The sequence below is a fragment of the Perognathus longimembris genome, chromosome 1 (assembly GCF_023159225.1).
Source record: "Perognathus longimembris pacificus isolate PPM17 chromosome 1, ASM2315922v1, whole genome shotgun sequence".
Classification (NCBI taxonomy): Eukaryota; Metazoa; Chordata; class Mammalia; order Rodentia; family Heteromyidae; genus Perognathus; species Perognathus longimembris.
In genome coordinates, this window is record NC_063161.1 from 156,768,278 (window position 1) to 156,780,854 (window position 12,577).

General features: G+C 51.4%; 1 protein-coding gene across 15 annotated transcripts in view; it reads left to right on the plus strand.

Annotated features, from left to right (window-relative positions):
* Positions 1-1,272: 1,272 nt before the first annotated feature.
* Positions 1,273-12,577, plus strand: part of Odf2 (outer dense fiber of sperm tails 2) — a 40,063-nt gene continuing 28,758 nt past the window's right edge. Inside the window, exons 1-5 of one of the 15 annotated variants that reach the window (XM_048344122.1) lie at positions 1,912-2,028; positions 3,120-3,352; positions 4,661-4,751; positions 5,623-5,739; positions 6,015-6,140. In XM_048344122.1, the coding sequence (XP_048200079.1) occupies positions 3,321-3,352; positions 4,661-4,751; positions 5,623-5,739; positions 6,015-6,140 (366 nt within the window). In that variant the 5' untranslated portion in view covers positions 1,912-2,028; positions 3,120-3,320. The other 14 variants (XM_048344132.1, XM_048344177.1, XM_048344123.1 and 11 more) reach the window with 14 other exon arrangements.

The window sequence follows — 12,577 nt, forward strand, 5'->3', positions numbered from 1 at the left end:
TGGTGGGAAGGACACATATGCAAAGTATCTTTAGGGGTGGGAAGGAAAGATCTTTTCTTTTTTTTTTGGCCAGTCCTGGGCCTTAGACTCAGGGCCTGAGCACTGTCCCTGGCTTCTTTGCTCAAGGCTAGCACTCTGCCACTTGAGCCACAGCGCCACCTCTGGTCATTTTCTATATATGTGATGCTGGGGAAATAAACACTCTTACCACTAGGCCATATCCCCAGCAGGAAAGATCTTTTTTGTTGTTTGTCACCAGGCTTGAACTTAGGGCCTGGGCAGTGTCTCTGAGCTTCTTTGTGCTCAAGGCTACTGCTCTACCATTTGAGACATAGTGCCATTTCCAGCTTTTCCAGTGTAGCTTATTGGAGATAAGGCTCACAGATTATTTTGCTCGGGCTGGCTTTGAACTCTGATCCTCAGATCTCAGCCTCTCGAGTAGCTAGGATTACAGATATGAGCCACCGGCCGGGAAAAATCTTCTTTTTTTGTCTGGTGGCATTAACATGGAGGGTCATGGGGTCGTACAGACTGGTAGGGACGTATATGTGGTTCAGATTGGAAGACACTGAGAAAAGATCAATTTCGCCCTGGGGATAGCAAAGGGACAGTTGACTGTGGTGCTTGACCAAGATCTTGAAGTAGCAGGAGGTTTGTCTTGAGCTGTCAAAAGTACCTCACAGAGCTCTGAAGGGAGAGAAAGATGAGAGAGCAAGACAGAGAGATAGAGAGCGAGGAGAGAGGGAGAGAGAGGGGGAGAGAGGGGGAGAGAGGGAGAGGGGAGAGAGAGAGAAGAGAGAGGGGGAGGGAGAGAGAGAGAAGAGAGAGAGAGAGAGAGTGCATGCTCGGGAGAAGGCTGAGAAAATTCCATTAGCTGACTTTTATTTTTCTCTATGAAAACCCACAGTGGAAGTAGGGGCTGTGGGGAAAGCCATGTCGGGGTGGGGGCCCCAGGCCTGGGCCGTGTCCGGGTTTCAGCCTATTTGTTCTTTGCGGACCTTCGAGGGTTGGGTCACAAGAGGGGCCGGGGACCCACGGCTACCCAACGTGGAGAAAACGAGCAGCGCCTTGTGGCCCCGAGCAAGAAATGTGGCAGGGTGCAGGCCAAAAGAGCAGGTTCTCTCGGGGAGGCGGGGCCTGGAACGTTCGGCGGCGTGGGACCCCCGGGGCGGGCGCACGGGGCGGCGGCGGCGTGTCGGGAGCCCGAGGCCCGCCCGAGGGCAGTGCAAGCCTCCCCGCATCCAGGGCGGCATTGTGAGCCCCTTGACGACCCCCGGACGACCGGAGGACAAGGAAGCATAGTTCAGAAGATGGCGGCCCAGCGGGAACCTCCACAGAGTAGGTGAGAGGCGGTGCCGGCGTGCAGGAGGGCCGCGAGGGGCAGGAGAATGCCAACCCGCGCCCTTCCCTTCCCCTCTCGCGTGGGCCAGGGCACGGCGGCGGCGGCGGCGGTGGGGAGCGGGGGCCGCGCGGGGCCGGCGCGGCGGGCCCGTCCGCGTCTCACCCCGAGGGCACGGGCCGCGCGGGCCTGGCCTTCCACGGGCCGTGCGCGGCCCGGGCCACCCCCACCCCCACCCCACCGCGTCCCCACGACCCTGCCGGGACCTAGTTTCCCCGTTGGTATCCAAGGGAGCGCGCCGAGGCCTTGACGCCCGGGCCGACCCCAGGCGGCGCCAGCCTTGCGCGGCGGGCCAGACTCGGCCTGCCCGCCCGGAGGCGTCGCTCGTCGCCCTGGCGACGGGGGCGGGGTGTGCGCGGCCCGGAAGTGGGCGGAGCGTCCCGGGGGCGGGGCATCTCTGTGACGCCAGGGGCTGGGCCTAAATGGCGATCCCCGAGAGGCTCCCGGGGGGGTTTGAACTGGCCAATGGGCGAGCTGCCGACCGGTTGTCGGAAAAGGAGGCGGAAGCGGGGAGGAGCCGCCGCGGGAGCCGGACTGCATCCGCCGCGGCGTCTCCATGGCACGACCCTGGCCTCCGACTTCAACGACTTCATAAGGAGACGATTCTGGGCGCAGCCGTGCCGCTCTTGGTGAGAGGCCGCCGGCAGCAGCAGGCGGGACCCAGGGCACTGCGGGCGGGCGGCGGCGCCGCGGCTCCGGCCGGCCGCGTCGAGGCCGCGGGGCTCCTCGGGCCGGCGCCGAGGGCCCCCCTGCGGGTGGCGCCGCGTCCCGGCGTCGGGCGCGCTCGTCCGCTCCCGTCCGAACCCGGGCCCGGCCCCGCCCCCCGGCGCGGGGCTGCTTCTCCTCCCGCTAACGGGCGGGCCGGCCGCCTCCTCCCCTCCCTCCGCTCCCGGCCGTCGGCAGGGCTCTGCTCCCTGCTCCGCCGCCCTCGGGCAGGGCTTCGCCCCTCTCTCTATGGGCAGAAACCCATCCCCTCCTGCCCACTGGTGGGTGGCCGTCCTCCCCGTCCCCGGCCGCGGCCGCCCTCGTCCCCCTTCGCCGGGCGGCGGGCGCCGCCGGGTCCGCCGCTGCCCGCTCGGGCCTCGGCGCAGCAGTTGTGCGCCCTGCTAGTTGGGGGCGCGCGTCCCCGGCCGCCGCTCCGGGCTGCCCAAGTGACCTCGCCCGGTCGAGGCCTCTGAAACTTGGATTTTTTTTTTTTCTTTTTCTTCTTTCTAACCCCAGCCGGCTCCGGCGGCGCCCGGGAGCGCGGTCCCTTCCTGGGTCCCGGGGCCCAGTCTCGACGTAGCGACCCTCCCCTCCCTTCCCTTGCCCCTTCCTCCTCCTCCTCCTCCTCCTCCTCCCCCCCCATCGGCCTCTGCCCCTCCCCCTCCAAGCTCGATTGCTTTCCCTGGGCATCTGTTCTGCCGGGAACGCCCCCTTCTCCTAGGAGACAGTTGCCCCGGCCCCTCCCGCAATATCCCTCCAGCTCCCTGCGCGGGTTCCGGCCCCTAAGGGGGGCCCACTCGGGGCCTAGCGATTCTCACCCATCTGCGCACTCCAGTCAGCCCGCAGGTTTTCTCCCTAGTAGCCAGCCACCCCCCCCTCCCTTGGGAGGGGAGCTCCCGCCGCGCCCCCCTCCCCCACCACCTACCGGCAATCCCACTGGACTCCCCCCTTCTCTCCCCCCCCCCCCCCCGAGGTCGCGCTCAGCCTCTATCCTATCTCCTCCCCGCTTTGGCAGGACAGTTGCTGTGCGACTCGGACAGTAGAGGAGCGCCTCCAAAGTTTTCATCCAACTGCTACCCCCAAAGCTTCCACCCTCCTCCCCTGAGAGGACGTTTGATGCCGGGCCCCTGAGATTCTCATTGACAAGCCCCTCTGGGTCCCCCTGAGCAGAGCCTGCTGACCCAATTGCCCACCTTTGCGGCTTTGATGCCTAGCCATGTCTGCCTCATCCTCAGGCGGCTCCCCCAGGTACTGCCAACGTGTGGGGAGCCTCTGCAGCAGGGCAGGGAAAGATGGTCAGGGGCCCCCAGCCCAGGCTGGCTGCAAGATTTGTTTATCTGTCTTGTGTACTGACAATTTTGACCTGGTACTTTGCAATCTATTTTGAAAGGAAAGGAGGAAAGAAATGGCCGTCACACACCACCCCAGCTCTGACCCCTCTCTCTGCCTCCCCAGATGCCGCTGCTTCCTGGTATCACATGGGGGTCACCCTTGTCTTAAGGCAGTACTAAACGGGAGCCTGTTTGGAAAGGAGGCTGGGTGTAAATAAGTACACGTGGCGTATGAGTTTGGGTGTGCAGTTAGCAAGGTGTTGGTGATTTCAGGGGCTTTGATGGCTTGAAGTGAAAAGATAGAAGTGAGGAGGGAAAATACCTCAGTTCCTCGCTTTGTTCTTCCTTGGCTAAGTGACTGTGTTAGGGCTTGATAAAATAATTTTTCTTAATCTTTTTGCAAAATTAAGGCCTCATACATGGGCCCAGCAGAAATGCCTGTGAAAGTGCTCGGCTACTATGTTTGCAGTATTTTCCCCAAGAATTTCTGGGGAGGAAAGATGATCTTATTTATTTTTGGAGCCCTCAAGAGACAGTGGTAAGGGTTGGTTACTTAGGCCCCTCCCATCTGGAATTCTTGGAGATTGGACTTTTGCTATCTGCAGATGCATTGACAGGGCTTGACAATGTATGAAGAAGATGCGTTGCACATGGAAGAAAAATACGTTCCTATTTCTTGGGGCCTTAAAGGGTAGCAAGTGGGTTATTTGAGGAAGTAAGTACTTTCTTCATGCTCTTAAAGGAATCCTTGGAGCCCTAATTTTATGAGTTTGAGTTACAGTGATTTTTGTTCCTGAGCAAAATGCTTTGTCTCTTTGTGTTAGCCATGAATTTCTCTGGAGCTACTACCTGCGCTCAGGCAGCCTAGTTTGGACGACTGTCACCTCATCCAAACTAGCATCTTGCCTGCTGCTCGTGTCCTGCTTGCTTTTTTGTCCCCTGACAGGATCATAGATAGGGCTTTTCAGCTAAAGGTCACAATACATGTGATGCGATGCCAGGTTAAAAGGCCGCCTGTGCCACATGCCCTTCACCCTGTTTCCATCTTCTCCTGGGCACAACATGCGAGCCAGGTGCTCATCTACAGGAAGCCAAGGGATACCAGTCTGGTCCTCCCGGCTGTGAACTCGTTAGCCACCACCTGCAGTACGTAATCTTCAGAGAGCTAAGAAACAGAAGAGCTCTTGTTTTCCGCTTATAACCCAGTTCTTATGCCCGGGTGCAGGTTTCCATCGTGTGGGAAGAACGGAGTAACGAGTCTCACGCAGAAAAAGGTCTTAAGAACACCTTGTGGCGCACCCAGTGTAACTGTGACGGTAGGTGACGTGCCAGTGCAGCAGCCCCCTCTCCGGCCTGGGCTCCACCACCAATGCTTCCGCACACCTTGGCTAGGGGCTGGCCGCACCATCGGGGACCCAGCTGTTCCACGCAGTGCTCTCATGCGTGTCCTGTTGGTTTCCTAACTGTTTTTCTTCCCTTGCGATAAAGCTGCCAGGTGTGAGGAGGTTGTCCTAACAACATCATCCCGTCAGGAAAAATGCCCACGTTTTTAAAACAGATATTTAAAAAAGGAAAGAAAGAAACAAAATGAGGGGAAGGGATAGGAGCTGGTGGTGGGCAAGGGGTATGTGGCTGGAATTCGGCCCTGCTCGTGTTTTCTTTATAGTTTTTACAACCTTCCCATCCTTGGCATTCCACCAGCCTTCTATTCCCACAGTCATTTACCTTCCTGCTGTCTGGTTTATCCTGCATCCTAACCCTTTTGTGTATTTCCTGTGCTAATCCGCATGCCCGCTTGCAACCACTGTGTAGAAAGGCGCACCCGCTTTCCAGCTGCGCTACACTAAGTCCAAGGAGGAGCTGTGCGTTCTAGCAGGCTTGGATGGAGATTCAACCGAGGACGCTGGGGTCTGAGTTTGGGGCCTTGTGTAGAGCCCCATGGAGCTCTCAGAACCCTCTCTCCAGTAAATGTGGGCCTCCCTGGTGCTCTGTAGCTGTAATCTCTGTGGGAACCTGCCAGACGATGCTCCTGCCTTGGCCTCTACCTGCATGCCAGTAGTTGGTGGCTGTCCTGCTCGCTTGGTGGCTAGGCTTTCATTATCCCCAGAGGCTGTGAACTCTGTTTTTATGTCCAGTTTACTTATCCACAGATCAACCTTTTTTGTGTTGCCCTCCCCTGCCTGCCAGAAGCGAACCATGAAGGACCGCTCTTCAACTCCCCCCTTACATGTTCATGTGGATGAGAACACCCCTGTCCACGTCCACATAAAAAAACTCCCGAAACCATCAGCGACCAGCAGCCAGGTAGGAGCACTGCCAGTGGGTGAGGTAACAGCTGTGCATCAGCATTACTCCTGGCCCAGCCTCCTCACGCTCTGACTCCAGAGGTTTGGGAGACAACACATTCTCTTCCGGAGGTCACTTACCCGATTAGAAGGTAGGCATCTGTCATTGAGCAGTAGCAGCAGCAGTCTTTGTCAGAGGAGGTGCCCCTGCAGAGCTGGAAGTGGAGGCCAGCAGAGTGACACCATGGACAGCCAGGGCTGGAGAGGTGACCCTTGGTTTGTCCCTTTCCACAGAAATCTCATAAGCGCGGAATGAAAGGGGACACCGTGAATGTGCGGCGGAGTGTCCGGGTGAAAACCAAGGTACCTTGGATGCCCCCTGGAAAATCATCTTCCCGGCATGTGGGATGCAAGTGGGAGGTAGGCTCATTCTTGTTCAGGCTTTTTTTTTCTTGGACTGGTCAGATTCTAGCAGGCTTCAAACTCGGTATGGTTCAGGGTCGGTAGCTCTTGGTGACATCTTATTAAGTGCTATCTACTAAGTACTTAACAGTTTTGGAGGTGTGTGAAATCTCCCAACGCTGTCATATGGTAGGCGCTGCTGGAACAGCATAGACATGACACCTAGGCTTTTGGGGGAACTGATGGTCCTGGAGTCTCACAGAACATAGCAGAAGTAGAGTTAGGACTTGGGGACTCTCATCCTAGAGCCTGAAGTCAGCCTCGGCTTCACATATAAAGATCCAGCATGATCGAAGATAAATACACATGCCAGCATTTACATATCCAAGAAAGCATTACCATCCCATATGAGAATCCTGTCAGTGCCACTTTTGGACCAATCTCTTGGGAAATAATTACCTTCAGTATAGCCAAGAGAATTTAATATGGTTTGCTTGACTATCTGTTCATTCAACCACCCTTCTATCTACTCTTACCATCTGTCTATTCATCTATCTGTGCAATAATTCATGCGGCCTACATTTATAAGAGTCATATCAGGCATTGGTGGGCACAGGATATGGCTAGAAACCAGGCAGACATGCCTCCTTAGACTTAACTTTCTACTTAGTTGCAATATAATAACTCTTAATGCTGAAATAATTTTTTTTTTCTTTGCTGGAACTAGAGCTTAAACTCAGGATCTCCAGCCTTCACTTACCTTTTTTTTTAGCTGAAGTAGAAGCCACACTTCAGTCCTCAAAACTCAACCCTTCTATCATCCCTCCTGTGCAGTTAGGATTACAGGTGTGAGCCACCAGCACCCAGTTTGACCATGTTTGGATAAAAATGTTCTTTTCCTTTCTTTTCTTTTTTGCCTGTGCTAGGCCTTGAACTCTGTGCTTGGGGTGCTGTTCCTGAGCTCCTTTGGCACAAGGCTTAGGCTCTACATTTGAGTTCAGCTCCACTTCTGGCTTTTTCAGTGATTAATTGGAGATAACAGTCTCACCGTCCTTCCTGGCTGGCTTCCAACTTTGATCCTCAGATCGCAGCTCCCTGAGTATCTAGGATTATAAGCATCAGCCACTGCCACCTGGAAGATTTTCTTATTGGACTAGAGACATGCCTCAAATGAATTGAGGGCCTGGGAATATGGCCTAGTGGTAAAGTGCTTGCATCGTATACATGAAGCCCTGGGTTTGATTCCTTAGCACCACACATCTAGAGAAAAAAGCTGGAAGTGATGCTGTGGCTTGAGAGGTAGAGTGCTAGCTAGCCTTGAGCAAAAAGAAGCCAGGGACAGTGCTCAGGCCCTGAGTCCATGCCCCAGGACTGGCAACAAAAAAAAACAATCAATCAAATGAGTTGAAACCCAATATCATTCCTCAACACCCCCCCCCCAAAAAAAAAAAAACAACAAACTCTCAAGGGAAAAAAAACTCACGAAAAACCTTGGGCCTACTTAAAAAGGATTGTGCTTGCACTTTGTGGAAGATTCAGTCTTGTAGTTAATTACAAGAAGGCAAAAAGAAACTCATTATCCTGACATTTATGGTCGTATTTTATGGTTTTGTACTCTGATTAACCAATATGTCCCTAAGACACGAAGAGCATATAAGATATTCTCAAGAATAAATGGAAAGTATTCTGACCAGTACAAGAAAGCACAAGAAAGAGTGGATCTTAGAGCTGGGGATGTAACTCAGTTGTGGAGTTCATACTTAGCCTATGTGAGGCCCTGTCTTCAATTTCCAGCAACCCTCTCCATCAAAAACTGTTGCAATTAAAATGCTCTCTTACATGTGTTACTCTGTATACCTCACTAATGGCCACTGAAATGTAAATTTGGAGCATTTATTTATTTGGCAGTATTGGTGTTTGAACATGGGGCCTTGTGCTTATTAAGCAGGTACTTTACTACTTGAAACACTCCCATCCCTTTTTAGGTAAAGTCTGATATTTGTTCCAGGCCACTTCAAGCTAAGATCCTCCTACCTATGTATGGCCTCCCAACGAGTGGCCATAACAGCAGCTTATCACCACACGAGGCTTATTGCCTGAGATGAGGGTTTTGAATTTTGATCCTTACAGTCTCTTTTTTGGAGCAGTTAGGATTATGGATGCCACTACTCCTGACCTGAAATACTGATTGATTGCTGGTATAGGGACTACATTCAGGGTCACCAGCCTGCTCAGCTTGCCTTCTTGGCTGTCATTCTACCACTTGAGCCATAATTCTAGCCTAGCTTTTTGCCAGTTTTGGAGATGAAGTCTCACAGACTTTTCTACTGGAGCTAGCTTCAAACTAAGATTATCTAAGGTGTGAATGGCATGAACCACTCACTTAGCTGAAACATTTAAGAAGAAATAGGAGACAAGGAGTGTAGCTTAGTGGTAGAGTGCTTGCCTACCATGCCTTAGGCTCTGGGTTTGATTCCTTGGTACCACATTAACAAAAAATAAAAATAAAAAAATAGGGCTGGCAATTGTGGCTTATTGGTGTTGTGCTTACCTAGTATGCATGAAGCCCTGGGTTCAATTCTTCAGTGCCATATATACAGAAAAAGCCAGAAGTGGAGCTGTGGCTCAAGTGGTAGAGTGCGAGCCTTGAGTAAAAGAAGCTCAGGGACAGTGCCCAGACCCTGAGTTCAAGCCCCAGGACTGGCAAAACAAACAAACAAAAAAAACCAGACTGAACCGGCTCTGCCATTTTTTTTTTTTTTTGCTAGTCCTGGGGCTTGGACTCAGGGCCTGAGCACTGTCCCTGGCTTCTTTTTGCTCAAGACTAGTACTCTGTCTCTTGAGCCACAGCGCCACTTTAGCCATTTTCTATATATGTGGTGCTGGGGAATCGAACCCAGGGCTTCATGCATGCAAGGCAAGCACTCTACCACTAAGCCACATCCCAGCCCCGCATATGGAGTATTGAACATTTTTTTTTTTTTTTTTTTGGCCAGTCCTGGGCCTTGGACTCAGGGCCTGAGTACTGTCCCTGGCTTCTTCCCGCTCAAGGCTAGCACTCTGCCACTTGAGCCACAGCGCCGCTTCTGGCCGTTTTTCTGTATATGTGGTGCTGGGGAATCGAACCTAGGGCCTCGTGTATCCGAGGCAGGCACTCTTGCCACTAGGCTATATCCCCAGCCCCTGAACATTTTTTTTTTTAACATTTTCTTTTCTTTTTTTTGTCAGCCATGGGACTTGAACTCAGAGCCTAAGTGCTGTCCCTAAGCTCTTTGTTCAAAACTAGTGCTCTGGGGGTTGGGAATATGCCCTAGTGGCAAGAGTGCTTGCCTCGTATACATGAAACACTGGGTTTGATTCCTCAGCATAGAAAAATGGCCAGAGGTGGTGCTGTGGCTCAAGTGGCATAGTGCTAGCCTTGAGCAAAAAGAAGCCAGGGACAGTGCTCAGGCTCTGAGTTCAGGGCCCAGGACTGGCAAAAAACAAACAAAAAAAAAACAAACTAGTGTTCTGTATTACTGAACCACAGTACCACTTCCAGTTTTCTGGTGGTTTGTTGGAGATAGAGTCTCCTGGACTTTTCCTGCTTGGGCTGGCGTTGAACTGTGATCCTCAGATCTCAGCTTCTTTTTTTTTTTTTTTTTGGCCAGTGCACTTCTGGCTTTTTCTATATATGTGGTGCTGAGGACTTGAACCCAGGGCTTCATGTATACGAGGCAAGCACTTGCCACTGGGCCATATTCCCGGCCCCAAATTTCATCTTCTTGAGTAGCTAGGAATACATGTGTGAGCCACCAGCACCCAGCCTTTTTTACATTTTTCTAGTGTTCCAATGTGGGGTACTATAGAGATTTATATAGGAAGTTATCCTTCAAAAGTCACAGAAGTAGTTGGGTGTCACTGGCTCTTGGCTGTAATTCTACCTGCTCAGAGGGCTGAGATCTGAGGATCCAGGTTCAAAGTCAGACTGGGCAGGAAAGTCTGTGAGTCTCTTGCCTCCAGTTAAGCACCAGAAAGCCAGAAGTGGTAGTGTTATGCTAGCCTTGAGTAAAATGGCTAAGGGATGCTGGGCACTGGTGGCTCACACTTGTAATTCTAGCCAGCTCAGGCAGGAATGTATGAGATTCTCACCTCCAGTTAAACAGTCAAAACGCCAGAAGTGTGTAGAGTCGGGGCTGAAGTGGTACAGGGCTATCCTTGAGCACAAAAGCTCAGGGACAGTGCCCAGACCCTGAGTTCAAGCCCCAGGACTGGCACACAAAATAAGCCCCACAACCAGTGCGCACACAAAGTCACAGTAGAGTGCTAGGATTTCTTGAAATTGTTTACTCTTAATTCATAAATAACAGAAAAATTGGAAGCCATCTAGATTTCTATCAAGGGTACTGGGTGAATTGTTATACCATGCAGCCATACACAGAAGCTTGAGAGGGTTATTTGTACATGTTAACAAAGCCGGAGATGCACAACATGTAGTTTGGCCCAATTGTGGGGAAAAGGCATGTATCTACCCTTGTATGTGTTTATACATGCATGGAATTCCTAGGAGGCTCTAAAGGACTGGTAAGCAGTGACTGCTTCCTGGATATGGCAGGCTTTGCTGTTCTATTTCTATTCTATTCTGTTTTATTCTATAGGGATCCTATAGGGATTAAACCCAGGTTATCACTTTACTGTTATTGTTTAAAAATATTAATCACTGGTACTAGATCCTGAACTTAGGGCCTGGGCACTGTCCCTTGGTTTTGTTTTTTCCCCTCAAAGCTGGCATTCTCTCTCTCTCTTTTTTTTTTTTTTTTGCCAGTCCTGGGCCTTGGACTCAGGGCCTGAGCACTGTCCCTGGCTCTTCCCGCTCAAGGCTAGCACTCTGCCACCTGAGCCACAGCGCCCCTTCTGGCCGTTTTCCATATATGTGGTGCTGGGGAATCGAACCAAGAGCTTCATGTGTAGGAGGCAAGCACTCTTGCCACTAGGCTATATTCCCAGCCGCATTCTATCTCTTGAGCCCCAAGCTCAGAAAGCAAAAGCAAAAAATAAGTTCATTGCTCAATAAAAAAGTAAATGCACCAGTGTCAACTACTCCCTGCTTTCCTTTGCCTCTTCCTGTTACTTGTCTCTTCCTTACCTATAGAAATAGCCATGTTCATTTCCTGTCGTTTCCCCCTTGCAGGAATTTTTTTTTTTTTGCCGGTTCTGGGTCTTGAACTCAGGGCCTGAGCACTGTCCCTGGCTTCTTTTTGCTCAAGGCTAGTACTCTGCCAACTTGAGCCACAGCACCACTTCTGGCCTTTTCTATATATATATATGGTGCTGAGGAATCGAACCCAGGGCTTCATGTGTACAAGGCGAGCACTTTACCAGTAGGCCGTATTCCCAGCCCCTGTTGTTTTGATTTTGTGTGGTGCTGGGGATCAAACCAAACCCTTGTGAGTGGTGGTAGGCAGAGTCGATTACCGAGCTACACCCTTAGCCCATTTTTTTTTTTTTTTTTTTGCCAGTCCTGGGCCTTGGACTCAGGGCCTGAGCACTGTCCCTGGCTTCTTCCCGCTCAAGGCTAGCACTCTGCCACCTGAGCCACAGCGCCACTTCTGGACGTTTTCCATATATGTGGTGCTGGGGAATTGAACCGAGAGCTTTATGTGTAGGAGGCAAGCGCTCTTGCCACTAGGCCATATTCCCAGCCCCCTTAGCCCATTAAAAAAAAAATAGAATTGTAATTATAATATTTTCCTTTTTGATCTTTTGTTAGGAATACTCTTTAGCTCTAGTAAAAATAGCATCACATTGCTTAGCACTTGTTTTTTTGTAACTTTTTTGTGGTGTTGGCGATTGAACCTAGGGCCTGGTGCATATTACATAAGGGTTTGTTATTGAGCGCAGTCCTTGCTCTGTGTAAAACATGCTGTGATTATGATTACTTTGCCGCTTTTTTCCCCCCTTTTACATGAGGTTTAGCTGTATTGCTTAGTCTGGACTTGAACCATTTGGTTCAAGTGATTTTCCTCTCTCAGCTCTCAGATAGATGGGATTATAGGTGCAGTCTTGGTGGATTATAGGTGCAGTCTTGGTATCCTATTTTATTTTTCTGAAGCAGTGTCTGACTACATAGCCTAGACTGGTCTTGAATTCAGTAGCCTTCTGACTCTACCTACTGAGTGCTAGGATTGCCAGGAAATACCATTTTGACAGCCTTCATCTTAGTATTTTGTGTGTGTGTGTGTGTGTGTGTGTGCGCGCACCCGCACTAGTCTTGGTCTTGCACTTAGCACTTTGGTGGGTGGTGTTGTCCCTGAGCTTCTGATTCAGCTGATTTGAACCTTGATCCTGGGCACTGTCCCTGAACTTTTTTGCTCAAGGCTAATGCTTTATCAGTTTATCTGTAGCTCTACTTAAAGCTTTTTTGGTAGTTTATTGGAGATAAAAGTCTTATGGAAATGTACTTATTACCTGACTCA